A 26,534-nucleotide genomic window follows, 5' to 3' on the forward strand; every position below is an offset into this window, starting at 1 on the left:
GGCAAAGAGGAAAAATGTGGAGGGTACTGCTGTGTGCCAGAGCTAGAACCACCGCCCGCCCCAGCAGGCTCACTTGCTCCGACATCATCGCCACTGTCATCAGCAATCATATCCGACTCGACATCATCATCCTCTGGATCATCCAACAATCCAACTCCAACCCCAGCCGGTGCAGCACACTGTAAAGAGGTCCGCAAAAATTCCCCTGTTCCGACCTCATCGCCTACACTGCCATTGAGATCAACAGCGAACGAAAGGGAGGCGACATGTTGGACGGGTGGTTCGTATGCAGGGACGGAGGAAAAAGCAACGGTAGGTCTGGAGCTAGAATCGGCTACCGTGGCTAAAGTGGTGGTATTTCGGTTCGAACCACCCGAGCTGGATACCACGTCAACCAACTTTGCCAACAATTCTGGTGTCCTCACCTCTGGAAACTGCCGGCGACAATGAAACATGACCTACAAGTCCTCATCACTCCCGATCGTGAAACAATCATACTTAATGGTTTCCTGGAGCACCGTGATTGGAATGCGATAGAAAAACTTCTTAACCCGTTTCACACCTTCGAGACCAAGTTTCAGCAGTACAGAGCTAACAAAGTCCTCATACCTCGTCGTAGGCTTGACGATCATACACAGAGGATCCTTATCAGTGAACTTCACACCAGAATGAGTTTTCCTCTTAATGGATCCTCTGTGGTGAGCCAACACTACGAAACTCTCCTCACTGGCCATCTTACCCCTCTAATGAGAGCAACTCACGTTCACACCATATATATATAGGTCTGGTCCTCACTAATTCGAACCAGCCTGGTTCGAATTAGATTTTGTAATTCGAACCTACTTGGTTCGAATTACTTTGGGAAGATTCCACCTATATAACTAGAACACATCTAGTTCGAATTATGTATGTTTTAAGTTCGAACTAAGCTGGTTCGAATTAGTGTTAATTTTGCCAAGTAATTCGAGCTGATTCGGTTCGAATTATATACAAATGCAATTCGAACTAAGCTGGTTCGAATTGTATAAAGAAGTGCTTTGGTTGATTGATGAAGCAATTTTCAACTTGGCGGATTTACGTAATTTCTAGCTTCTCTTAGCTTATTTATGTTTTTTGCCTTATTTTTTATTTTTATATTTATTATCTTTCTGTTCATTTTTTTCTTTTTCTTCTTCTTAATATTATAACTTCATATTTTGCTATTGGCTATCCTAAATTTTAAATTCTAAACTTAATCCATAAATCTTAAATTTTAAATTATAAATTTAAAATTTTAAATCCTAATTTTAAATTTTTTGAAAAGTGAAAATTTAAAAAATAATTTTGTAATATAATTTTATACTTATTCAATAAATGAATTATTTATTTAAATAAAGAGACCTTAATTTATTTTTGAAAAATAAGAAAAGCCTTAATTTAAAACGGATAACATCCTATCCTAATAAAAATTATTAGAAAATAATTAGAATTTATTTTTTAAATAATTATTTAGTTATTAATTTAATTTTTTTAGTTTAATTTTTTAATTTAATAATTTAATAATACATTTTATTTTATATTTTTAAATATTAATAATTAATTAATAATAAAAAATAATAAATTATTCCTTTTAACATTATTGCTGTTAAATTTGACTTGAAAAGGAAGAGAGCATTATAAGCATAAGATATTTTATTTTGCTTATATTTATCACGAACGGAAGACAAAATAAAAACACGAGATATTTTATTAGTAATTTTTATCCAAAGCCGGCAACCACATCCAAAAAGCCTGTTACGGCAACAACAATTTCCATTCTCCCCTTCCTCCTCTTCCTCCCAAGTCCTACTCACTCTTCCACGTTCAAATGTCGTACCACTAAAACGCAACGAACTCTCATACACTGTCGTTAAACAGCCCCCCTCTTCTTTACTATTATCATTTTGTGTGGTCCGAATGGGAACTCTGACGAGTTGTGGTTTCATCCCTCTGAAGTCGGAGTTCCGGTCCAACCCGGTTCGGCGCGCCTTCAGGGAGACCATTCACTACCACGCGCTCAAACGATTGAGGTCCACGTGCTTCCCCACCTTCACTCACACACTACCTCACCCTTCCAATTTTCCTGCGTTTCGGTGTTCTGCCACTGCCAACAACAACAATGATAACAGAAACGACGTCGTCGAAGGCGAAGCTGAACGACCTCCGAATGATTCTTCCAACGCAACCACCACCACGACGCAAGAGAGACGCGACGATGCGTTCAAGTCAGAAAAATCAGCTCCTCCCTCGCCTTCTCCCAGGGTAACTACTCTCCCCCCCCCCCCCCCCCCTTTTCTTCTTTTTGTGTAAAATTTATCACTATAGACTATAGGAACATGTTTAGCAGTTTAAGTAACATTGTGTATATTTGGATCATATGGCGCAATAACGGCTAACTGAATTGTTAAATTATAAGTATATTAACTAACCTATAACTAACTTAACTAACTCCAATTAATGTCTCCATTTTACCTAACTGTAACAAGAAATGATAGGGCAAACAAAAATGCCATGTACACAATAAAAATCAGCTACCAAATCAATCATACAGATACATGTGTTATTTAACTAATTTTCTATTTGTATTTTAACGCGTATTTTTTTTTATATGAATGGCTGATTTGGCTGCTGATTTGTAGCATGGTTGTAGTGCAAATGATGGAGCAGGTGTCACATAGTTACTACTTACTTGGTTTTCTCTTTTACACGCACTGAATTTCCCATTTCTTGCATATCAAATTCTCTCTCGGCAGGAATGCTTGTAATTTAATCGCAAACTGTAGTGAATTGTATACCAATACCCGTCGATCCCTGTATGGGATTTGTAGTAACTATGAGATGCTGTCAAAGTGCCTCACAGATTCACAATTACACAACCTCGATGACACCTTTCACTCACTCCTCATATGGCAACACTTGATGGTTGGTTTGTTTATTGCCTCCTGAAGTTGGCTTGAGAAGGAGTTGATTTTTGCCACATAAATTCTAGTTTTCTCCATCCAATCTCAATTATGCAAGTGGGTGGAAGTTATTTGGATGATGTCTGATTCAACTCTATCCATAGTTTCCTTGGCCATGAGCATCAGCTACTGGATGCTTCAAGATATATGTTGCAAGAAAATGCATTTTGGAGCACAAGTCTTGTTTATATTTATAAATTTATAAATATCATCATGAGTTTGAAATAATATCGCTTCCCTTTTTTACCATGTTGGAGTCGAGCTAATATTTGTCAATGCGTATCACTATTTCTTCGTAGTTCTTGGTATACTTTCTTATCTGTAAGGTATCATGATGCATGTATATATGCTGAAAATCCACTGATAGGTGTGTTCTGCTTATGTATGTGGATTTTATGTTATATTTCCTGATTCTGATATTTCCAACATTTTAATTCTTCAGTCATCTTTGACTTCGCTTGGACCTACGTACAGCAATTTCCAAGTTGATTCTTTCAAACTTATGGAACTCCTTGGACCTGAAAAGGTAGATCCAGCTGATGTAAAGCTGATAAAGGATAAGCTTTTTGGTTATTCAACCTTTTGGGTGACGAAAGAGGAGCCTTTTGGAGACTTGGGAGAAGGCATTCTTTTCATCGGAAACTTGAGGGGAAAGAGAGAGGATATCTTTTCCAAACTCCAAAATCTGCTTGTAGAGGTCACAGGAGATAAGTACAACCTTTTTATGGTGGAGGAGCCTGATGCAGACAGTCCTGATCCTCGCGGTGGGCCACGTGTTAGCTTTGGTTTGCTGCGGAAGGAGGTTTCTGAGCCAGGGCCGACAACACTTTGGCAATATGTCATTGCATTGTTGTTGTTTCTTCTAACTATTGGCTCCTCAGTGGAGCTGGGAATTGCATCTCAGGTAGGCTGGTTATTGATACCATTTGACCATTATGTGTTTTGTGGTCAACGTTTGTGAACATTCTGTTCCTGAGACCTGAGTTATTTCTGAATGTTAATTAATTCCATCAATGTAATGCTATTTTCTTCTGTCACTTGCATATCTTTTGTTAATATTGTGCTTTTGATTGATCAGATAAACAGACTTCCCCCAGAAGTTGTGAAATACTTGACAGATCCCAATGCGGTTGAAGCCCCTGATATGCAGCTACTATTTCCATTTGTTGAGTCAGCATTACCTTTAGCATATGGTGTCTTGGGTGTTCTTCTTTTTCATGTAAGCATTCATATTAAATTTTTTTTATTGCCATTTGTTTACATAATTGCTACAGATCATAGGCTGATGTTTTCATGTTATTATGCATACTTTATTCATCCTAGAAATGTGGGTTCTGAATGATTTAACTAAATCTCTGACTTTTCTCTGTTGACTTCTGCAAGTAAACATTTTGTTGTTGCAAATAATTTGTGCAGGTTTGTTTGCATTTAAGATGAAGCCTATAGTGATAAACTACAAACAAGTCATGTTGAACTTTCTTGGGGTGGTAATAACTAATAATTGATATTAGTTGTGATATTATACTGATGACTTGAGTCTTATACTCCATCTCATTAACTAACCTAGTTATAAGTTATTAACTAAGGTTCTTATTATCTTTAATGCTGTTATGCATATGTTATAAGGATATGTCAGTCAGTCAAGAATTATTGTAAGCATGTTGGCTGACTGATTGTTGGCAATGCATCAAAAGTAGTTAAAAATTTCAATTGTTTGGGGATTCAGAACATCCACTTTGGTGCAAGTGGTTGTTAATCTCAAATGCTGTACAAGTAGAACTACGTGCCCTTTGCCACAGCCTCATAGGTCAATTCATACATACATACATGCATACCTTTTTATGCCAAATGGCTCAAAGTATTACTCCATATGTTATATGTTTACTTTTCACTTTGCTCAATATCTCAGTTTTCTAACTATTACCCGTTTCAGCTTCTGGAATCTTTGTGTATTTTCCTCCTGATGGATATCGCTGTGTGCAGGAGGTTGGACATTTTCTGGCAGCTTTCCCTAAACAAGTGAAATTAAGCATTCCTTTCTTCATCCCAAACATTACTCTTGGTAGCTTTGGTGCTATTACTCAGGTAATGTTATGAACTTTTTCGTGCCAGTCACTTTTACATCGAATTTGCAACTACTTTCTGAAGCTTTAGCAGTCCCATTCTTCTGTGTTAGGGGGTTTGTTTGCCCAATATTTTGTAGAGATCTGCAAGATGTTATGCATGAAGGACTGCATGCATGTAGATGCAAAGTGTTCATTCAGTTTCCAATTAGAGCCATTGCAGTGTCTTCTAACTATCTATTTATTGTTATTAAATATAAGAAATGTTATCGTATATAACTTAAGACTGAAATTCATTTCTTATGTTTCTTATATTTTGGTATATATCCAAGTGTTAATCCATGGTTATTTATTGTAGTTCAAATCTCTACTTCCTGATAGAAGTACAAAAGTCGACATATCACTTGCGGGCCCCTTTGCTGGTGCTGTGTTATCCTTTTCAATGTTTACTGTTGGTCTCCTGCTCTCATCAAATCCAGATGCAGCAGGAGATTTGGTGCAAGTTCCTAGCATGTTGTTTCAAGGTTCCTTGCTTCTTGGATTAATCAGTAGAGCCACTCTTGGTTATGCGTATGTCCCTCCCTTTACATGGTTTTTATGTACACGGGCATAATTAGCTAAGTGTAGGTCTAGTTTTGTGATCCTCTGTCAAAAACTTAGTTGCTATACTCAGTAGATTATTATGCTTGGGAAATTTTCAAACTCAAGCTTTTTCTGTGTGGTATAAATTGACTGCAACCCATTATTTGATTATGTAAATCAGAACTGATGCTTATGTATGCCATTTAGCTGACGATAGCGGACCCTGATACATTATTACTGTTAATGTGCAGAGCAATGCATGCTGCAACTGTTGCAATTCACCCTCTTGTGATTGCAGGCTGGTATTGTGCTTTCCCTCTTTTACTTGACTTGCTTACATTTATAAATCGTTGCCAAATTTTGTTGTACCAAATACTCAAATTATTCCATCAGATGCTTAGCTTTTTTTGTGTTCATGATATTACAGGTGTGGATTAACAATACAGGCTTTTAACATGCTTCCAGTGGGTTGCCTTGATGGTGGAAGAGCGGTTCAGGTATCTTTTCTCACCCTTTTTTTTTAAATAGTGAGAACTTTATTGCCTTTTGCTAGGATACAGGTTTTTTTTGGCATAGAAAAAAAAAAAAAAATTCTTGCTGTACTATTTTCATATTTCCTAAGGTAATTGGAAATGATTGAGTTGATGTAACACATTGTGGGTCTACTTTGAAGTTTAAAAATTAAAACATACACTGTCGTACCTCCTAGTCAATTTTCATCAGTTTCACTTTCATTTGAGATAATAGGATATATAAAGCATCACAGGTGAAAACGGTGTCTTAGGATATTAACTTCAATCATGGTAAACACTCGCGAAAAATAAAAGCGTATTTCATTTTCCCTCCTTTCCAAATTTCAAATAGTCATAATGAGTAGCATAACGCTAAGGGAAAAAAATGAGGGTTTACTTTATGCTCAACATGTTGGGCTCAAGTAAAAATATTTCATTTGTATGTCTCAAGTGCAAATTACAACGGAGGTAAGCCATTTTGGATAAATACTCTAAGTGTCCAGAGTGGTTTTGGAACTGCCGAGCTAATTGTTGACAGGAAGCCATTTCAAGATTATCAACAGGGTATTACTTGGGCATTGGTCTACATTCCTTACTTGGGTATCATGGGAAGATTAAGAGGAGGAAAATTGATCTGTCCCTATTTCTCCAACTTCAGATAATGAAAAGTGAAGGTGGGGGACGAACCTGTAATGACAACGTATTAAGTGAGGAAATGCAATGATATCTTGGTCAAATAGTTTGTGCAGTGAGCTAGGGACCCTTTACATATTTGATTAATAACATGTATACATAAGGGAAGTTTGATGTGGGAGATGAAAGCAAATCTCTGCAGAGTAAGACTTGTTTTATAATATAACTAATACTGTGATGATAGATATAAGAAAACTACAAGAGAGATTATTGGAAGTGGTTTAAATATATCCATGATAGCACTATGGCAGTGTTTGCTCCATACGATTGACCTTACCTAGTGGAGCCAAGCTTAGTTGTTGGCTCCTTGTTTATGAAGATGATTGATGACAATTTCACACCTTTTATTTAGTCTGTATCACGTAGAGACATTACATTTAAGAAATCCCCTTAGTAAGTTACCAGTGAGTCTCATTCCAATGCGTTTCATTCCGTCTTCCATGTACGCTTACACAAGTGGTCAAGCGGGAGCAATGATACTCATATTTTTGTGTCCCCTGAGGTGACACATGGTCAAAATTCAAACCAGCTCGCACTCATGTTTTACCTGCACTTTTTATGAATAGGTCTTGTATAAACTTTTTAGAACCTAATACGGATAGAATTTGGATACTCGATCATAGCATGTTTTCTGCTGGAAGATGTGAATTTTTTCGGACAGAGAGTAGGAATATAATATTATGTGTATTTCTCACATTTGAAAAACTTCTGTTCCTATTTGTTGTGCAAAATTATCCTAAATGATACGGTGAGCATTTTGATTGAAGTCTTAAAAAATGACATGTTTCTTCAGGGTGCTTTCGGAAAAGGTGCACTAATGGGCTTTGGCTTGACCACGTATACATTGCTTGGATTAGGGGTGGTATGTTTGATCTCTTCTTTTAGATAGAACAAAGCATACGCATAATCAAACCAAAGTCTGTGTTTTGACTTTTGAAGGGGTGGGGAGTCACTGACCCCCATAAACCATCCTTGTAGCATGGTCAGATTGCACTGTTCTGTGTTGTATTATTTTATTTCTTGATTTGATATTAATGTAGTTCGTCACTTTTTTCCCCTATTCTTATGACTAGAATAAGTTTTTTTCTTTTTTATTTTTCCTATTCTCGACAGATTGGCGGACCTCTTTCGCTTCCTTGGGGGCTTTATGTCATTTTATGTCAGGTATTAATTTAGTCTTATCTGTACTCAGTTCTAGTGATTCATTCCGAGAAAGTGAGAAACTCACTAAATTTTCTCTTAATTTTTTGTTGGACTTAGTTACCACATTTTTTTTCCCCACAAATCAATGGTTAAAACTTAAAAGACACCGTTTGTTTTTATTTTGTTTGTTTCTGAGGAAGTGATAAATTTTTTTTTGTTTTTTTTTTTTTTGGCAGAGGACACCGGAAAAACCTTGCTTAAATGACGTGACAGAGGTTGGAACATGGAGAAAGACGCTTGTGGCGGCTGCTATTTTTCTTGTGGCCTTCACTCTTTTTCCTGTTTGGGATGAGCTTGCAGAGGAACTTGGTATAGGTCTTGTAAATGTACTTTGATGGTAAAAATGTGTAGAGTAAACCTTTTTTCTTTTATTTTCTTATTATTATTTTTTTTTCAATTGAGCGGTTAATTATATATAGGTAAAGTCATCACCAAAGTAGAGCCTAATTCAATTCAACCCGATTCCTCGTGATAAAATCCATGTTGACGTTATCGGATGAGCTCCAATTTACCCGTTTCATCCAAATAAGAAATGAAATGAAACTATGTACGGCAATCATGTTGGTAAATTTATATGTTAATAGGGCATTAGGTATGATGTTACATTAAAGGAGCAATGTTAGGTAAGTAAATTTTGTGATTTATAGCTATTAATTAGTCATCAATAATATTTTTAATGGTGTGTGATTATATCTAATGGTGAAAAATTATTCATTCTGTTTTTGTTAGTTAAGTGTTGATCAGATTTTAATATAAGTGGGTTTTCTAGATTTTTTTATTTTAAAATTTTACAAGACATTGGAACATGTATATGTATAAAATATAAAGTATTTTTTTGAGAAATTGTAATAATATTTTGATATTTTATTAATATTAAAATATAAATTAATTTTGTAATTATTTTTAATATTTTATTTTAATTATATAAAATATTTAAAATATATTTTATTTTAATATAAAGTAATATATATTATTTTTAAATTTATTTTAGAAATATATATTAAGAATAAAGCTGGTTACGTTGACACGTGATGATATTTAGGTGTGTCTAAGCATGTTTGGAAAAAATAATTTTATTTTTTATCAAGACACAGTTGGATATAGTAGACATGTGTGTTGTACAAGAGTTGATGAGCGTCGTATCTAAAATGTGTCTGACATGCGGACATGACAATTCAGCAAAGTGTTTGTATTTCATAGGGTATTAGCCTCAAATATTATCATTTTTTACTAGTTTTTGGTCAATAATAATACCCATATTTATAAGAATTTTGTACACAAAATATATAGTTTGTACTTATATTTATCAAAGTTTTATACACATAAATTAACATAATTTATATTTATATCTTTTAGAATTTACATACATGAATTAATAAAAAATATTTGTTAAAATTAATTTAGTGTTGGTCAAATGATGACTAAAAATACTAAAAATTATTAATCTTTAAAAGTTTTTTATAAAAAAATTAATGTTAATAAATATTTAAATTTAATTTTATTTATGCCTATTAACATTATTTTAAATTTTAAAAATAATTAAATAATTTTTGTTTTATTTTTTTCAAATATAATTATTACACTTAGTATCTTTAAAGAACTATCTTTAATTTTGATATCCATTGTTTTTTAATTACATTTTTCTTTTTAACTATATTTGGTGTACACCAAAATTAGTTATTGTATATAAATACAAAAATTTAAAAACCGAAAAAACAATCTTATAAACTCATACATACGCGCTGCTATCCTCCCTTACCCTTAAGTCATTCACGCCAAAACCACCTCCTCTTTCACTCTTAAGCACGATTTTCTTTGCAACATTCATTACCATCTTTGTTGCGATCCTCTGCCACCCCACTATAATCAAACAAAACTTCTTCATCTGATTTTTTCTATTTCTTTTCTCCTTCTCCTTATTTAATTTTTGCATTTTGTTTGATTTTTGCTATTTCTTATGTTTGGTTTTACTATTTCTTGTTTGATTTTAGGTTTTTTTATTTTTGCGTTTTCTTATTTCTATATTTTTGTTTCTAAATCATGGTGAGCTTCTTCTCCTTATCCTTGTTTGATTTATGCGTTTTGTTTTAAAGGTTCTCAAGTGAATTAAGAAGGGAATTAAATAAAACAATCACTTTTGAGATTATGCAGCGAACTGATAAATCAAGAGATTATTTGCGATTTTGTCTCCTAAATATACATAACAGAAAGTGCATAAGACACGGAAGAAGAAGAGTGTCGCCTCGATATATTCTAATTTGGCCATAAATTGCAATGTGACCTACGTTTAGTCTCCACCACAACAATAGTAGAGTTTTCACTATAATTAATATATATTACAATTACTAATTTCAAGAGACTCACACTCTTGTAAACCACCTAAGTTATCCCAAATTTAGTAAATCACTTAGGTGCTAACCCAATTTTGTTAAGAGAAACCAAGTGCATCCTAACCCAGCACACTTTCGAAATCAAAATAATCAAACAAATGTTAAATGGCTTTTGTATGCACTACCCTCTTTTTTTTTATTTTTTTATATATCTCTCAAAGTAAGCTTGAATCTAGATAAAATAGAAGTAAGAATACACTCAAAAACAAGAAAAACAAGGGCTATTTTTTTACGGTCATCAATATGCACAAAAATGGTTGCCTCTTTTTTAGATGAAAACTTTTTTTATAGAGCTTGATTGCTTTCTTCAATGTTAGAATCATTTTTAATTTGATCAAGCTGCACATTAATGGTTGTAGTCATTGGCATTGAAGAGAAAATTCTTTCTTCTTTGGTTCCATTCAATGTGCAACAGCTTTCTCTCCATATATGAATTGAGTCTTGCTTATAAAGAATTAATCATGTGTTGTTTTTGCTTGAATCATGGATTGCTTGATTGTGATTTTTGATTGTCAATCTATTAATACCTACAATACTTATAAAAAATTAAGTATATTAGAATATTATTAATTATGTTTGTTATCACAATGAACTAAATCAATTCATGACTCAACAATATTTTTCTTGATGACAAACATGATTAAACTTCAAATTAAAGAGAGAGTATGAAATGACTTCCTTGACTTTTAGCAAGCTCCCGTGTTTATGAGCATCCACCAATCAAATAATAGTTTTATCTTTACTTTCTCCCTTTTTTGTTGTCAAGGAAGAAAATAAAGAAAGGTACAGACATCAGTAGCAGCAGCAGAATGACGTGTGAAATACTAGAAGTATTTATAACTAACGTAAGAATGAAATTCCTATAAAATAGAGAAGATTTTAAAATTGATTTGAAAAGGAATTTTAAGAATCAATGTCAAGAAAGATTTTGAAAATAAATATGATTAATGCGGAAAAAACTTTAAATGAAATATGTTTTAATATAGCAAGAAAATATTTCTGAAGTAAATACATAAATCACATAATCATTCAAAAAAGATATAAAGGTGGTAGCTTAAAAAAAATGAACTTGTTCATCATTTGTTCAGAAAATCTCGTTTCGACTTGAGAAAACTAAAAAAATCTCATCAGTTCAATTAAACCAAATCAAAAGCACTTAAAATATCCAAAGTAATTCTTAATGTAAAATCTATCTTCCATTAAGGGTTTGGTAAAAAAGTCATCAACATATATGTTGAGTTCGAACAGCAGTCGGGGTTGGGCGCGGTAAGCGAGGAGGTCAATGTTGATGAGTTCGGGAATATAGATTGGGAAGAAGATAATAATGACAGTGAAGAGGAGTTCGAAGCCAACTATGAAGTCGATGACGAAAACGATGACGGAGATTTAGCAGGCAATCCGGCGGTGCAAAATGAAGCGGATGCAATTGTAAGCCAGCACCTATTCGGTGTTCCGTCTTTTATGCAGACTCTAGATCTCGAAGCCATGCATGGCCCGAAATTTCCTGAGTATGCAAACATGGGTACGTTATGATTATTAATTCAAGTTACCTGTAGTGTTTATTTTATTTGCCTTGTTTGACTGATGGTGGCGCCTGTTGTAGGTGAAGGCAACGCTGCGGCGGAAGATGGTGAGTTTATGATCGGAATGGAATTTGGTTTGAGAGAGTCGGTTATATCTGCAATCAAAAGCTACACTATCGCTAGAGGAGTTGATTATACTATTTATGAATCTGAGCCGCAGACATTTTATGCGAAATGCAAGGGTTACGGTGTAGGATATGATTGGCTTATCCGAGCTAACTTGATTCGAAAAAAAACTTGTTGGAAGATCAGAAGATACAATGACAAACACACGTGCACCATGAACACGATTTCACAAGATTATGCCAAATTGAACTCATTATTATTATTATTAAACGGTATTATTTATTTATTATTAGAAAATATTAATAACTTATTATTATTATCCTACACAGTATTTTATTATTATACTACTCATGATAACAATTTTTTTCAACAGACTCGACCATAATAATAATAATAATAATAATAATAATAATAATAATAATAATAATAATAAGTTATTATTATCATCTTAAACAGTATTCTACTATACTAATCATGATACTATTTTTTCTTTCGAGACTTAAGCATCATAATAATAACAATAATAATAGCAATAATAGTAACAATATAACAGTAATAATTATTATAATAACATTAATAATAATTATAACAATAATAATAATAATATAATAATAATAATATCTCATGACTAACAGTATGATAAAAAACTATTATTGATATCATAGACATCATTATTATAAACATGTAATTATTATTATTATTATTATTATTATTATTATTATTATTATTAACCATTTTTCCTTCTTCACTAAATGAATTCTCAAACCTTCATTGATTCTTCCTCCTCACAAACTTACTCCTTTTCACCCTTAACCCCCAACCTTTTCACTCTCAAAATTCTCATTCACAGCAAGTAAAATAAAAGAAAAACAGTGAAACTCTCATGGCCTGCGTTTTGCTTTTAAAGGCCGACTCCACCACTCTCTTTTACATGTGTCACACATGCAGGTAGGGAGGCTGCCAAACGCTGGTTGCGTTTTGCCTATGTACCCTGCCAAACGCATGTTGCGTTTTGGAGCTTCGAGGGGATGGTTAAACATGCAGGACATGTTGGCATGTAGGGGGTAGGGACACATTTTGAAACTTCATTCTCCTCCCATGCCAAACGCAAGCTGCGTTTTGCAGTACATGCAGCTTTTTTAATTTTAGCACAGTCAAAACGTACCCTGTGTTTTGCAAGTTACTGACTTTAGCAGTTCCACATTTCTGGATTACACACCATGACACAATATAGTTACACATCACCTTTTTAATTTCCATAAATAAATTAATTTTTGATAAAAAGAACATAATTTATTGACTTTTCTATTGCTGCAATAAATTTAGAGTTTGATTATAGCATGAATTTTAGCTTTGATTTAAGTCTTGTATTTTATTATAGTTGCGTATAGATCTCCAGTTGCTCGTGTATTTTTGCTCTTTGTTCTTGCTGTTGATATTGTACGTGCCCTGCTACTGGCCTACTGCAGCTATTTCTTTGTTGCTGTAACTCTGTAAGCTTTCTCATTCCTTCTCTGACTGGTAATGTGACGAGTTTACTGGTCAAAATATTATCTTGCTGCCTTTCTAGGCATTTTACTTATCTTACTGCCTTTCTAGGCTATCTAAGGTTTGGAGTATCATTTTAGTAGTTTATTCCCTATGATGTATGGATACTGACACGGACACGGGACACGATACGACACGGGACACGCCGACACGCAAATTTTAAAATTTTACATGACACGGGGATACGCATACATATAAAATATAAAGTATTTTTTAGATAAACCGTAATGATATTTTAATATTTTATTGATATTAAAATATAAATTAATTTTTAAATTATTTTTAATGTCTTATTTTAATTATATCAAGTATTTAAAATATTTTTTGTTTTAATAAATAATAATATATACTATATCTAAATTTATTTTAAAAATATATATTAAGAATAAGACCGGACACGCTGATACGTGATGGTATTTAGGTGTGTTTAAGTGTGTCCGGAGAAGAATTTTTTATTTTTATTGAGACACGATTTGGACACAACAGACACGCGTGTCGAACGAGTGTCGGTGAATGTCATGTCTGAAATGTGTCCGACACGCAGACACAACAACTCAGCAAAAATATCCGTACTTCATAGTTTATTCCAAATCATTGTTACCTACTATTTTGTTTATATAATCGGTTCTATTTATTAGTCCAAAAATCACCCAACTTGTTAACCTAAATTGCTTGCAACATGTCAGATTTCTAATGGGCTGCCATTTACTACAATGTGTGTTAGCCAACCACTACATATTAGTCCAATAAGGCCTAACAACCTATTGACCAACATAATTTCTTTCCAAATCAATCCCATTCTCTATAATCAAATTGGATAAGTTTGCAATTAAAAAAACAATGGAACTTATTATTGAAAAAATCAATTTCTTTTGTACGGGGCTATTTGAAGCTACACATTTAGAATGTTTTTATCAAGTCCTTGAGGATTAATTTTTAATAAATAAAAATATTTTATTTACAAAAATATATAATTTATAGTATTTTTATAGATTTGCATTATGTTATTTATCTCATTTATAGTGTAAATGAAATAACATTGTATATATCTCGTTTACAATAAACGAGATAAGTAATAACCGCGCCTATATATTGAACTCGTTTATAGCGTGACTTTTGAAGTCACTTTTGAACTATTCTTCTAATTTTCTTGTACCTCTAGCCTTTTCTATTCATATTATCGAGGTACTCAGAGATTTTAGTGTGCTTAGATGCACGGGATCAAGACATCAACCGCCTGAACATGACGTGGCATATCGTTGACGCAATCGATTTTCAGGTTAGTATTGTTATTTTCATGTTTAAGGTAAATAAGCATATAGTTATAGTCATGGTTAGAGTACTTTTATAGATGAAGTATATGTTTGGTGGTAGAATATATTGTAAGTAAGTGTTAATTGATAGGTATGATTTAACTTAATGGTTAAATTAATTTATTAAGTAAATGCTTATTGCATTTTGTTATTTATTTAATTTGATTTCTATATTTTTAATTTTAATTTTGATAGCTTGGCAGATAACTTTTTTAACTGTTATTCGATGTTTTAATGAGACTTACAATTGTTCGATATGTTTTTCGATGTTTGTTTTTTAGAAATTAATTATTCTGTTTCCAACTAAGTTATGAAATGTGAAATACTTGTTTGGTATATTTTTTATCTTTTTATTTCGAAATTTAAATATTACTTTTGAATTGGATTTTTTATTCCATTTTTTTTATTAGAGGCCTTGCATGTTTCTCTCTAGGCAATTGAGTTACACGCTTGCACCACCGGACATCATTGTCCCTTACTTGAAGGGGAGGCTGAGTTTGGCAACATGGTGCAGCTCAAGAACTTTGTGTTTGACAATTCCCTAATAATTGCATTCGTGGAGTGCTAGTGTCCGGAGACCTACACTTTTCACCTGCCATGGTGTGAGTGCACCATCACCTTGCAGGATGTTGCGTACCATCTCGGGTTACACATGCACGGGGAGCTAGTGGGTGGATGCTTTCGTGATTTTCAGACATGGTATGGGCACTCGACCTGGGAGTGGGTAGAGGAGCTCCTTGGTACCAGGCCTCCTCATGTTCAGCAGCAAGGTGCGCAGAGAAAAAAGTTTTTCTCTATCAAGCTGATATAGCTTGGGGACCAAGTCTGACATATGCCCGATACCACTGATCCAGCCAGGCAGCCACCCTCCAAGGGTTCGACAATACACGAGGTGTTCCATACTATTACTGATCGGGGGTTACCTGATGACCGACAAGTCAAACAATCAGGTCCGTCTTCGGTGGCTGCCACTATTGGATGACTTCTAGAGGTGCCGCGGTCTGTCTTAGGAATCCACTGTGCCTGTATGGACGTACCACTCCCTATGCTTTACAACACATTGAGATACCACAGACATTGCTGGATGTACTCTGCTTGTAGTCTCTTGGATATACCATATATTTTCTCTGTTGGAGAGCAATACGGAGACTCCAAGGACATCCTGCTGCAAATTGTCGACAATGCACACAGTATTTTAATCGATCCGACTCCACAACTCGATAATTAGCACTTCTGTGAATGCTGTAATTTTTTACATCTTGCACTACTGTGTCTCTATTTTTGAATTTATGGCCAATCCTAAACTCCACACTACCGTCTATATTGTAATCGTCTCCAACCATATTGAAAAATAGAGTTTTCTCGTGTATCGCGTCTAGATCCAATGTATAATAGTGACTGGGTACAATTGATAAGGCCGAAATCGAGTCGGGACATGCAGAAGATACCAAACTGATGCGTCGACCAGAGTCTTTGGTACAAACTGCTCCTCCTCCTCATTTTTAGAAGAACAACTATCGTTGCTAGCAGCAACATACTCCTCATCGAGCTCCTCACCCTCCACGTCCATGTCTTTCATTGGACTAGCATAGTGTAGCGGTGGAGGTGCAAGTGGTGGGTCATCTTGCACAAAATTCGAGTGGCTAGATCCACCGCCACCAACATCACCAACCTCCGCAGAAAGTCCCATCATTTGTTCCACAGAAAGCTCCATCACTTATTCCGTAGAAAGCTCCGATGGATGTTAAACATGAGACGTATGTGTTCGTCGCCATGGAGACAAAACAGACGAAACCGAAAATCTCCATTTTTCATCGGTGCTAGCAACCGATACCCAACCTTTCCAACCTCTTTTCTCTTGCTAGTACCAATGCTCCTTAATATCAGACTCTTTAGTTCAAAAAAAAAATCTCACCGAGTGCACAATAGAATGGAATTATCACACTCAAATATCACCCAGTGTCACTATTTCTCATATGACAATTGGGATACACACTTACAACCAGATATCCACTACCACTAGACATTTTTGCTTAATTTTTGGTAGAAAAATAGAAGAGAAGAAGAAGTAAAATATTTGTGGAGAATAAAAATGGTTGTAGATCCTTTTATAGCTACTGAAAATTTGTCGTACCATATTTTGTTTATAATGTAAACATCATAACTTATCGTTTATCTCATTTATAGTGTAAACAAAATAACATTGTGTATATCTTGTTTACACAATGTAAACGAGATAGCCATGTTTCACATATCGTGTCTTATCTCGTTTACAGTGTAAACGAGATAAGTAATAGAGTGAAAATTCATAAAAACGTTACAAATTACATATTTTTGTAAATAAAAGATTTTTTTTATTTATTAAAAAAAAGACTCGTCCTTGAAGGATCAGAATTAGGTTTCTCCACCAATGACAAATCCTTGTTTGATTATAGCGAGTTTGGAGAATCGCAACAAAGATGATAGTAAGTATTGTAGACGAAGATAGTAATGGGTGTTGTCGCACCTGCGAATAGAAGAAGAGGTAATTTTTACTTTTTGACACAAGTGTTTCAGGATTATGAGAAAGGAGAGGAGCGTGCGTATGATCGAGGGGAGACTTTTTTTTTCAAATTAAAAAAAATCCAAATTACTTCATCTAATGGCCATTTCATTCATGTACCAAAGAATTTATAATAATCTGATCTAACTCTGTTTTTTTTTTTTTACATTTTGTTGTTCTTTATTTATACAAGCTAAGTCATCCTACCATTATTATACTTCCTTTTTCTTCTCACCACTCACGAGCACTCTTTAGGACTTTAGGACTTGGTTGATTCAAAACTTTCATTTTGTATTATTGCAAAGAAGCCTGTCACATTTAACCTCAATGCAATTATCCTCTTTTAGCATAAAAATCAACAAAAACAATAAGTATTGGGAGACAACCTACAATCAGCCAAGTTTTAACAACTATAATTAATAATTATTTATTTAAAATTTTTTTAAATCTAAATAATCAACATTAATTACCATTTTGAATTATAAGGATTAGTAAAACAACCCCTTAATCTCGTATTCTCCTCTTCCCCATGGGGATAACGCTCTGCGATAGATCTCGCCTCACCCCCACTTGAACTACTCTCATCGTCGTCGTCCCTCAAGAGTGTCGTCACCCCTCATAATTTGCATTGCTGCCAACCACTGCAGTGCCTCCCTCGTGATTCATAGCGCCGCCGACCACCACAGCACCCTCGTCGTCGCGATTTGTAGCCTGCTACCACTGCAGTATCTCCCTCGTGATTCACAGCGCCGCTGACCACCGCAAAGCCATTCTCATCGTGATTCGTAGTACCTCGTTGCAATTTGTAGCCCGTTGGTGCGGAATTTATAATCCACATACTAACCGGTAAATGCACCGGGTCATTCCAAGTAATACCTCAGGTGAGTGAGGGTCGATCCCACGAGGATTGATGGACCAAGCAACAATAATTTAGTGATTCACATAGTCAGACAAGCAGAAAATGGTAATTGGGTTCCAATTGCATTAAACAGTAAATTTAGAGAATTAAATAAGCAAGCAGTAAACGGGTTGTGAAATATATATGAGAAAACAGTTAAGGTTTCAGAGATGTTTATTTTTCGGATTAACTTTTCTTACCAACTATTTTAATCATGCAAGATTCAATTTATGGCAAACTATATGTGACTAAACCCTAATTTCTTAAACCTTTTTAGTCTTCTCTAACCTTTATCAACCGCCAATTCCTCGGTCACTTGATTCCGATTAGAGGGTTAAGTTCGAAACTAGTTTATGTGCCACAGAAATCCTAATTATCTAAATATAAGAGGATTATATGTCACATATCCCATTAAGTCCAGATAATTAGAAATTTAGGAGAAATTATTTTCAAGCTGTTGTTCAAGTGAGACTCTCTAGAGGACCACAATCGAGCCTGTTGTTCAAGCAAGACAATCCTCTAGAGATAACTCTCCCGAGATTCACAAGAACTCAAATAGAATAAGGGTCATACTTCCCTTCCACCTAGATTCATAAGATGAAGAATGAAAATAAATTCTTGAAATTGAAATCAAAACAGTAATTAAAATAGAATAATAATAGTATTAATCCATACAACAAATAGAGCTCCTAACCTTAACACTGGAGGTTTAGTTGCTCATGGTTCAGAGAGAAAACAAGGATTCTAAAAACTGTAAAGTGCAGAATGAGGTTCGAGAGAAGAGAAGAGCTCGAAGGGCTGATTCTTTTCCCTTTTATATCTAATTATAATTAATGTAAAATATATTTTCTAAAACTAAATAATATCTTTTCCTATTTGTAAATAAATTAAAGTTTTAATCAAAATTAATTAAAACACTCGTTGCTTGCTTCAATTGGCGCTGGGACCACTTGGTTTCTTCAAGGCTGGCGCCTAACTTGGAAAATCTCAAGTTAGGTGCCACTATGGCAGCGAAATAAGGAGGAGTCCCTTGTGTCTTGGCGCCTAACTTTAGAATTCTGAAGTTAGGCACCACCCTGGCAGTAAGCAACTCAACGTAAATCCTTCTTTTGGCGCCTCACTTGGGAATAGCCAAGTTAGGCGCCAGTATGGCCAAATTTTTGGAGAAGAAGTGTATACTATTATATATCATTGAAAATATCTAGAAGTTAGCTTTCCAATGCCACTAGAACCATGTCAATTGAACTTTTGTAGCTCAAGTTATTTCTGTTGGAGTGCAAGGAGGTCAGGGTTGACAACATAGTTCACTTTCTTCTCTTCTTCTACAAAAACTCCATCAAATTCATCCGAAATGCTACCTGAAATAAACAGAATTGCACACAACTCAAAGTAGCATTCATAGTGGCTAAGAGGTATTTAAATATTGATTAAACTCACAAATTTGAATGCAAATTCACTAGAAAAAGATAGGAAAGATGCTCACGCATCACCCGCCACCACAGCATCGCCGTTCTTGTCACGATTCGCAGTGTTGCCACCACCGCTGCAGCCCTTTCACACATATGAGTGGTTGCTGTTGCAGGTCTTCTGAGCCAGTGCCCTCAGCCCTTCCACGTTGATCTCCTTCTGCCAACCAATGCAGTGCCTCCCTCATGATTCATAGCGCCGCCGACCACCACAGCGCCCTCGTCGTCGCGATTTGTAGCCTGCTACCACTGCAGTATCTCCCTCGTGATTCACAGCGCCGCTGACCACCGCAAAGCCATTCTCATCGTGATTTGTAGTACCTCGTTGCGATTTGTAGCCCGCTGGTGCGGAATTTATAATCCACATACTAACCGGTAAATGCACCGGGTCATTCCAAGTAATACCTCAGGTGAGTGAGGGTCGATCCCACGAGGATTGATGGACCAAGCAACAATAATTTAGTGATTCACATAGTCAGACAAGTAGAAAATGGTAATTGGGTTCCAATTGCATTAAACAGTAAATTTAGAGAATTAAATAAGCAAGTAGTAAACGGGTTGTGAAATATATATGAGAAAATAGTTAAGGTTTCAGAGATGTTTATTTTTCGGATTAACTTTTCTTACCAACTATTTTAATCATGCAAGATTCAATTTATGGCAAACTATATGTGACTAAACCCTAATTTCTTAAACCTTTTTAGTCTTCTCTAACCTTTATCAACCGCAAATTCCTCGGTCACTTGATTCCGATTAGAGGGTTAAGTTCGAAACTAGTTTATGTGCCACAGAAATCCTAATTATCTAAATATAAGAGGATTATATGTCACGTATCCCATTAAGTCCAGATAATTAGAAATTTAGGAGAAATTGTTTTCAAGCTGTTGTTCAAGTGAGACTCTCTAGAGGACCACAATCGAGCCTGTTGTTCAAGCAAGACAATCCTCTAGAGATAACTCTCCCGAGATTCACAAGAACTCAAATAGAATAAGGGTCATACTTCCCTTCCACCTAGATTCATAAGATGAAGAATGAAAATAAATTCTTGAAATTGAAATTAAAACAGTAATTAAAATAGAATAATAATAGTATTAATCCATACAACAAATAGAGCTCCTAACCTTAACACTGGAGGTTTAGTTGCTCATGGTTCAGAGAGAAAACAAGGATTCTAAAAACTGTAAAGTGCAGAATGAGGTTCGAGAGAAGAGAAGAGCTCGAAGGGCTGATTCTTTTCCCTTTTATATCTAATTATAATTAATGTAAAATATATTTTCTAAAACTAAATAATATCTTTTCCTATTTGTAAATAAATTAAAGTTTTAATCAAAATTAATTAAAACACTCGTTGCTTGCTTCAATTGGCGCTGGGACCACTTGGTTTCTTCAAGGCTGGCGCCTAACTTGGAAAATCTCAAGTTAGGTGCTACTATGGCAGCGAAATAAGGAGGAGTCCCTTGTGTCTTGGCGCCTAACTTTAGAATTCTGAAGTTAGGCACCACCCTGGCAGTAAGCAACTCAACGTAAATCCTTCTTTTGGCGCCTCACTTGGGAATAGCCAAGTTAGGCGCCAGTATGGCCAAATTTCTGGAGAAGAAGTGTATACTATTATATATCATTGAAAATATCTAGAAGTTAGCTTTCCAATGCCACTAGAACCATGTCAATTGAACTTTTGTAGCTCAAGTTATTTCTGTTGGAGTGCAAGGAGGTCAGGGTTGACAACATAGTTCACTTTCTTCTCTTCTTCTACAAAAACTCCATCAAATTCATCCGAAATGCTACCTGAAATAAACAGAATTGCACACAACTCAAAGTAGCATTCATACTGGCTAAGAGGTATTTAAATATTGATTAAACTCACAAATTTGAATGCAAATTCACTAGAAAAAGATAGGAAAGATGCTCACGCATCACCCGCCACCACAGCATCGCCGTTCTTGTCACGATTCGCAGTGTCGCCACCGCCGCTGCAGCCCTTTCACACATATGAGTGGTTGCTGTTGCAGGTCTTCTGAGCCAGTGCCCTCAGCCCTTCCACGTTGATCTCCTTATGCCACCAACCCGTTCTTTGGTTGCTGGTGCAGGCCTCCCGAGAGAGCAATGCCGGCGCATTATTTTCGAATCCGAATCAGGTACAGTCACTCAATGGTTCAATCTCCCTCTCTAAATTTTTTATTTGTCCAAGTGCTTGTGTATGATATTTGAATTTTGGATGAGCAAGTATGTCATTCACTGTTTTTGAAATTTTTGTTGGTGTTATGTTGTTTCTGTTGTAAACTATGATGATAAGGGTGGCAGACGTTGGATCTGTATCGAAATTCATGATTTTTTTTTGTTGGGTCCTTGTGGAATTTTCACTGTTTGTTGATTTTGGGGATTTGTGTTCTGTTATTTCTAATGAATATTATTCTTATTTTGTTGATTTAGTGTTTTTCTGCATTTACTGTGATATTGCTTGTAATATCATGTGTTTTTTCAGGATCTCAAGGCTTTTAAAGTTAAAAATCAAGAATGATTTTTAGGACATGTAATCACAAGAATGGTTTTCTACATTTTCAAGATCCTGTTTCAAATGTGTTGTTCATGAAAGAAAATAAAAATGTTGTTTTTATAGTGGAATTTGTCTTGTGGTTGTAGATCAAAGTTGTGAGTTCATATTAAACAGAGATCCATATTGTCAAGAGCATGGATGGTGAAGATAAGTGGTTCAGGTTGATGATTATGTTTCTTAACTCTAGAATATAGTTGGTGCTTGACTACAAAAGTTTATAACCTTCAAATTTAATTTCATTATCTGTATTAGTGGATCATATACTAGTGAGGACTTTATCCAAACTGTATTTCTATGATGTTTGCTTATGCTTATTTGTTAGTTTTGATATTTTTATACAATAAAAACATGCTTTAGCTTTCAGGGGTGATGTATAACATGATTTAATCTGGGAATAAATTGTTGCACCGCAATAATATATTATTAAGGCACGGGACTCTTGTTGCATTAACTACAACACCTTCATTGTAACTTCTATCAAAATATTTTTGACACTCTAACAAAGTACAGTATTCATGCAGGATTACGGATACCTCTAGATCAGAGATAGATTACTCCGGCACTTCCAATGCATTTGGCAGAAGCATTTACTCCCAATGAGGGTGCACAATCTTTTCTTGATGCATCTAAGAACTGTTAGTCACTTTTAACTCACGTTTTGATTTTATCATTCTAGCACTGAGTAAGATTTATTATTTACAGGTATGTATATGAAGAATACTCTGCTGTCATCAAATAGCATGGGCGGTCAGAATCATATAACCTTCAAATTTATTGACAGATTACTCTGGCACTTCAAATTTATAACCTTCAAGTTTATTGCTTAGTTTTATGAATTGTGAACTTTGGGTTGTAGTCAATTATCTTCAGATCATATGACAAATAATTATTTATTTCATTTTTTTTGTAATCTTGATTAAAAGTTTGTCTTCTTTACTAAAGGTAGGGGCTTGTACTCAAAGTTTAGATTAGGGTGCGCCAAAGCAAATCTAAATCTTACTTGATTTTAAGTAGTTATGAAATTAATGATACATCTAAGCAACTTTTAAATAGAAGACACATTCATTAAAGACACATCTAACAATAGATACATCTATTAAAAACACATATTAAAGGCACACCCCTGTTTGCGAAAATCATTTAGTCAGAAGATACATCCATTAAAGACACTTCTAACAGAAGACATATTCATTAAAGACACATGGATGAGCGGATAATTTATACGCTTTTTGGCATTATTTTTAGGTAGTTTTTAGTATGATTTAGTTAATTTTTAGTATATAATTATTAGTTTTTATGAAAAAATCATATTTATGGACTTTACTATGAGTTTGTGTATTTTTCTGTGATTTCAGGTATTTTCTGGCTGAAATTGAGGGACCTGAGCAAAAATCTGATTCAAAGGCTGAAAAAGGACTGCAGATGCTGTTGGATTCTGACCTACCTGTATTCAAAATAGATTTTCTAGAGCTACAGAAGCCAAATTGGCGCGCTCTCAATTGCGTTGGAAAGTAGACATCTTGGGATTTCTAGCAATGTATAATAGTCTATACTTTGCTCGAGATTTGATGGCCCAAATTGGCGTTCCAAGTCAGCATAAAAATTCTGGCGTAAAACGTCCAAACTGACACCAAAGCTGGCGTTTAACTCCAGAAATAGCCTAAGCACAAAAAAGCTTCAATGCTCAGCCCAAGCACACACCAAGTGAGCCCCGGAAGTGAATTTCTGCATCATTTACTTATTTCTGTAAACCTTAGGCTACTAGTTCATTATAAATAGGACCTTTAAATATTGTAATTTCATCTTTTGATCATCTTTTGATCTCTTGATCACGTTTTGGGGGCTGGCCATTCGGCCATGCTTGGACCTTCATCACTTATATATTTTCAACGGTGGAGTTTCTACACACCATAGATTAAGGTGTGGAGCTTTGCTGTTCCTCATGAATTAATGCAAAGTACTATTGTTCTTCTATTCAATTCAAGCTTATTCTTATTCTAAGATATTCACTCGCACTTCAACCTGATGAATGTGATGATCCGTGATACTCATCATCATTCTTACTTATGAACGCGTGCCTGACAACCACTTCTGTTCTATTTGCAATAGCTTGAGTGTGTATCTCTTGGCCTCCTGGTCCACGACGCATGGTTGCCTTTCCTGACAACAGAGCCTTCCATTCCGTGAGATCAGAGTCTTCGTGGTATAAGCTAGAATCAATTGGCAGCATTCTTGAGATTCGGAAAGTCTAAACCTTGTCTGTGGTATTCCGAGTAGGATCTGGGATGGGATGACTGTGACGAGTTTCAAACTCGCGAGTGCTGGGCGCAGTGACAGTGCACAAAAGGATAATTGGATCCTATTCCGACACGATCGAGAACCGACAGATGATTAGCCCTACGCAACCCGTAGCCGGACCTTTTTCACTGAGATGATGGATGGTAGCCATTGACGACGGTGATCCACCTACATACAGCTTGCCATGGAAAAGAGTATGAATGATTGAATGAAGACAGTAGGAAAGCAGAGATTCAGAAGGAATAACGCATCTCCATACGCTTATATGAAATTCCCACTAATGAATTACATAAGTATCTCTATCTTTATTTTATGTCTATTTATCTTTTAATTATCAAAGCTTCATAACCATTTGAATCCGCCTGACTGAGATTTACAAGATGACCATAGCTTGCTTCAAGCCGACAATCTCCGTAGGATCGACCCTTACTCACGTAAGGTATTACTTGGACGACCTAGTGCACTTGCTGGTCAGTTGCACGGAGTTGTGAAAAGTGTGAATCACGATTTCGTGTACCACACATCCAAATAAGTTTCAAACAAAAGATACATCTAACAGAAGATACATTTATTAAAGACACATCCAAGTATTAACCGGTTAAAATAAAACAAGTGTTTAACAAAAATAAAAAGATATCATCTGTAGAAACACTCCTTAACATATCAAGAAATTTAAATACCTCTGTTGTCTTCATTTCTAACAACTTCTCCTTGTATGCTAATTAATCAAACAAAGCATCTTAATAACCTATAAAAGAATAATTTAACTAAAAATAATGGTTCACCAAGCTAGTACTATTTCTAAATGAATTCAAAGGACACAAAGAAATGTTGTGACATTCTACTTCTTGTCTTGAAGAATATACAAGATGGTTTCGACAAGTTTTTTGAGCATCTCATTATTTGAAAGATCAGGCGAGGCAAAGGTCCTATCAAGTCTTTCTCTATACTGCATAATCTTTTATTTCTTCTCCATCTATGTATCTCCTGAAAAATTAGAACAAGCCTTCTCTTAAGAATTTATGTCAAACAATGTGATCAACCATTTATAAGTTTTTCCTTTGCTCTTAGATCAACAACAGAAAAAATTCACCATAGTTATAAATAAATACTAATCATTCATGACTAATTCAACATCTTATTACAGTGAATTGGTGTTTAGTAATGATGGATTTTTGGTAAATTTAATTCTATAGTATTTTTATTGTAGCATTTAACCAATAAAAAACCAATAAACTCATCGTAACATATAACTAAAAATAGCAAAGTTACACCAAACATACATATAACTAAGTAAAAAATACATAATGTCAAATGAAAATTAAATAAAATTACATGACATGAAAGTCCAAAATCAAAATTTGGCCTTAAAATCAATATACACTATTATATTTCCATTAAGACAAACATGAATTAAAGGAGCTCAATGAACTGTAATTAGAAAAAAGTTACAAGAAAATTATATCAAACTACTTCAGAAGAAACATCCAACAATTAAAATCAACGAAAAATCCATTAATCTAACAAAAATCAGAAGAGCATCACATAAGAACCACGAATACCAAGAATTTGAACCCTGAAACAAAGTTGAAACATCTACTATTACTTAAAACCCTAACAATATACTAACCAATTGGAGAACATCGGATGATTGCATAGAGCGGCGTGTGACAGTCAGCGGTGAGAGAGATGCGGCGGGACGGCATGGACATTGAGGCGGTTGTTGTTGTGGCCTGGAGGAGGTGATGCGTCGTTGACGCCTTCAGATGAGAAGGACTCCCGTGGCGACGTCAACCTCCATGAGAACCAGCATTGGCGGTGCTTCGGCGGCGTTGACCTTCGTGA

General features: G+C 35.0%; 1 protein-coding gene across 1 annotated transcript; it reads left to right on the forward strand.

The window, feature by feature from the left end:
- Positions 1–1,728: 1,728 nt before the first annotated feature.
- On the forward strand, positions 1,729–8,428 carry LOC130936700 (probable zinc metalloprotease EGY1, chloroplastic). Its single transcript, XM_057866834.1, has 10 exons — positions 1,729–2,280; positions 3,421–3,882; positions 4,057–4,197; positions 4,962–5,063; positions 5,400–5,611; positions 5,875–5,925; positions 6,051–6,120; positions 7,622–7,690; positions 7,942–7,992; positions 8,208–8,428. Exons 1-10 carry the CDS (start codon positions 1,936–1,938, stop codon positions 8,364–8,366), a joined length of 1,662 nt encoding a protein of 553 aa, XP_057722817.1. The 5' UTR covers positions 1,729–1,935; the 3' UTR covers positions 8,367–8,428.
- Positions 8,429–26,534: the final 18,106 nt, after the last annotated feature.

Source organism: Arachis stenosperma, chromosome 6 (genome assembly GCF_014773155.1).
Source record: "Arachis stenosperma cultivar V10309 chromosome 6, arast.V10309.gnm1.PFL2, whole genome shotgun sequence".
Lineage (NCBI taxonomy): Eukaryota > Viridiplantae > Streptophyta > Magnoliopsida > Fabales > Fabaceae > Arachis > Arachis stenosperma.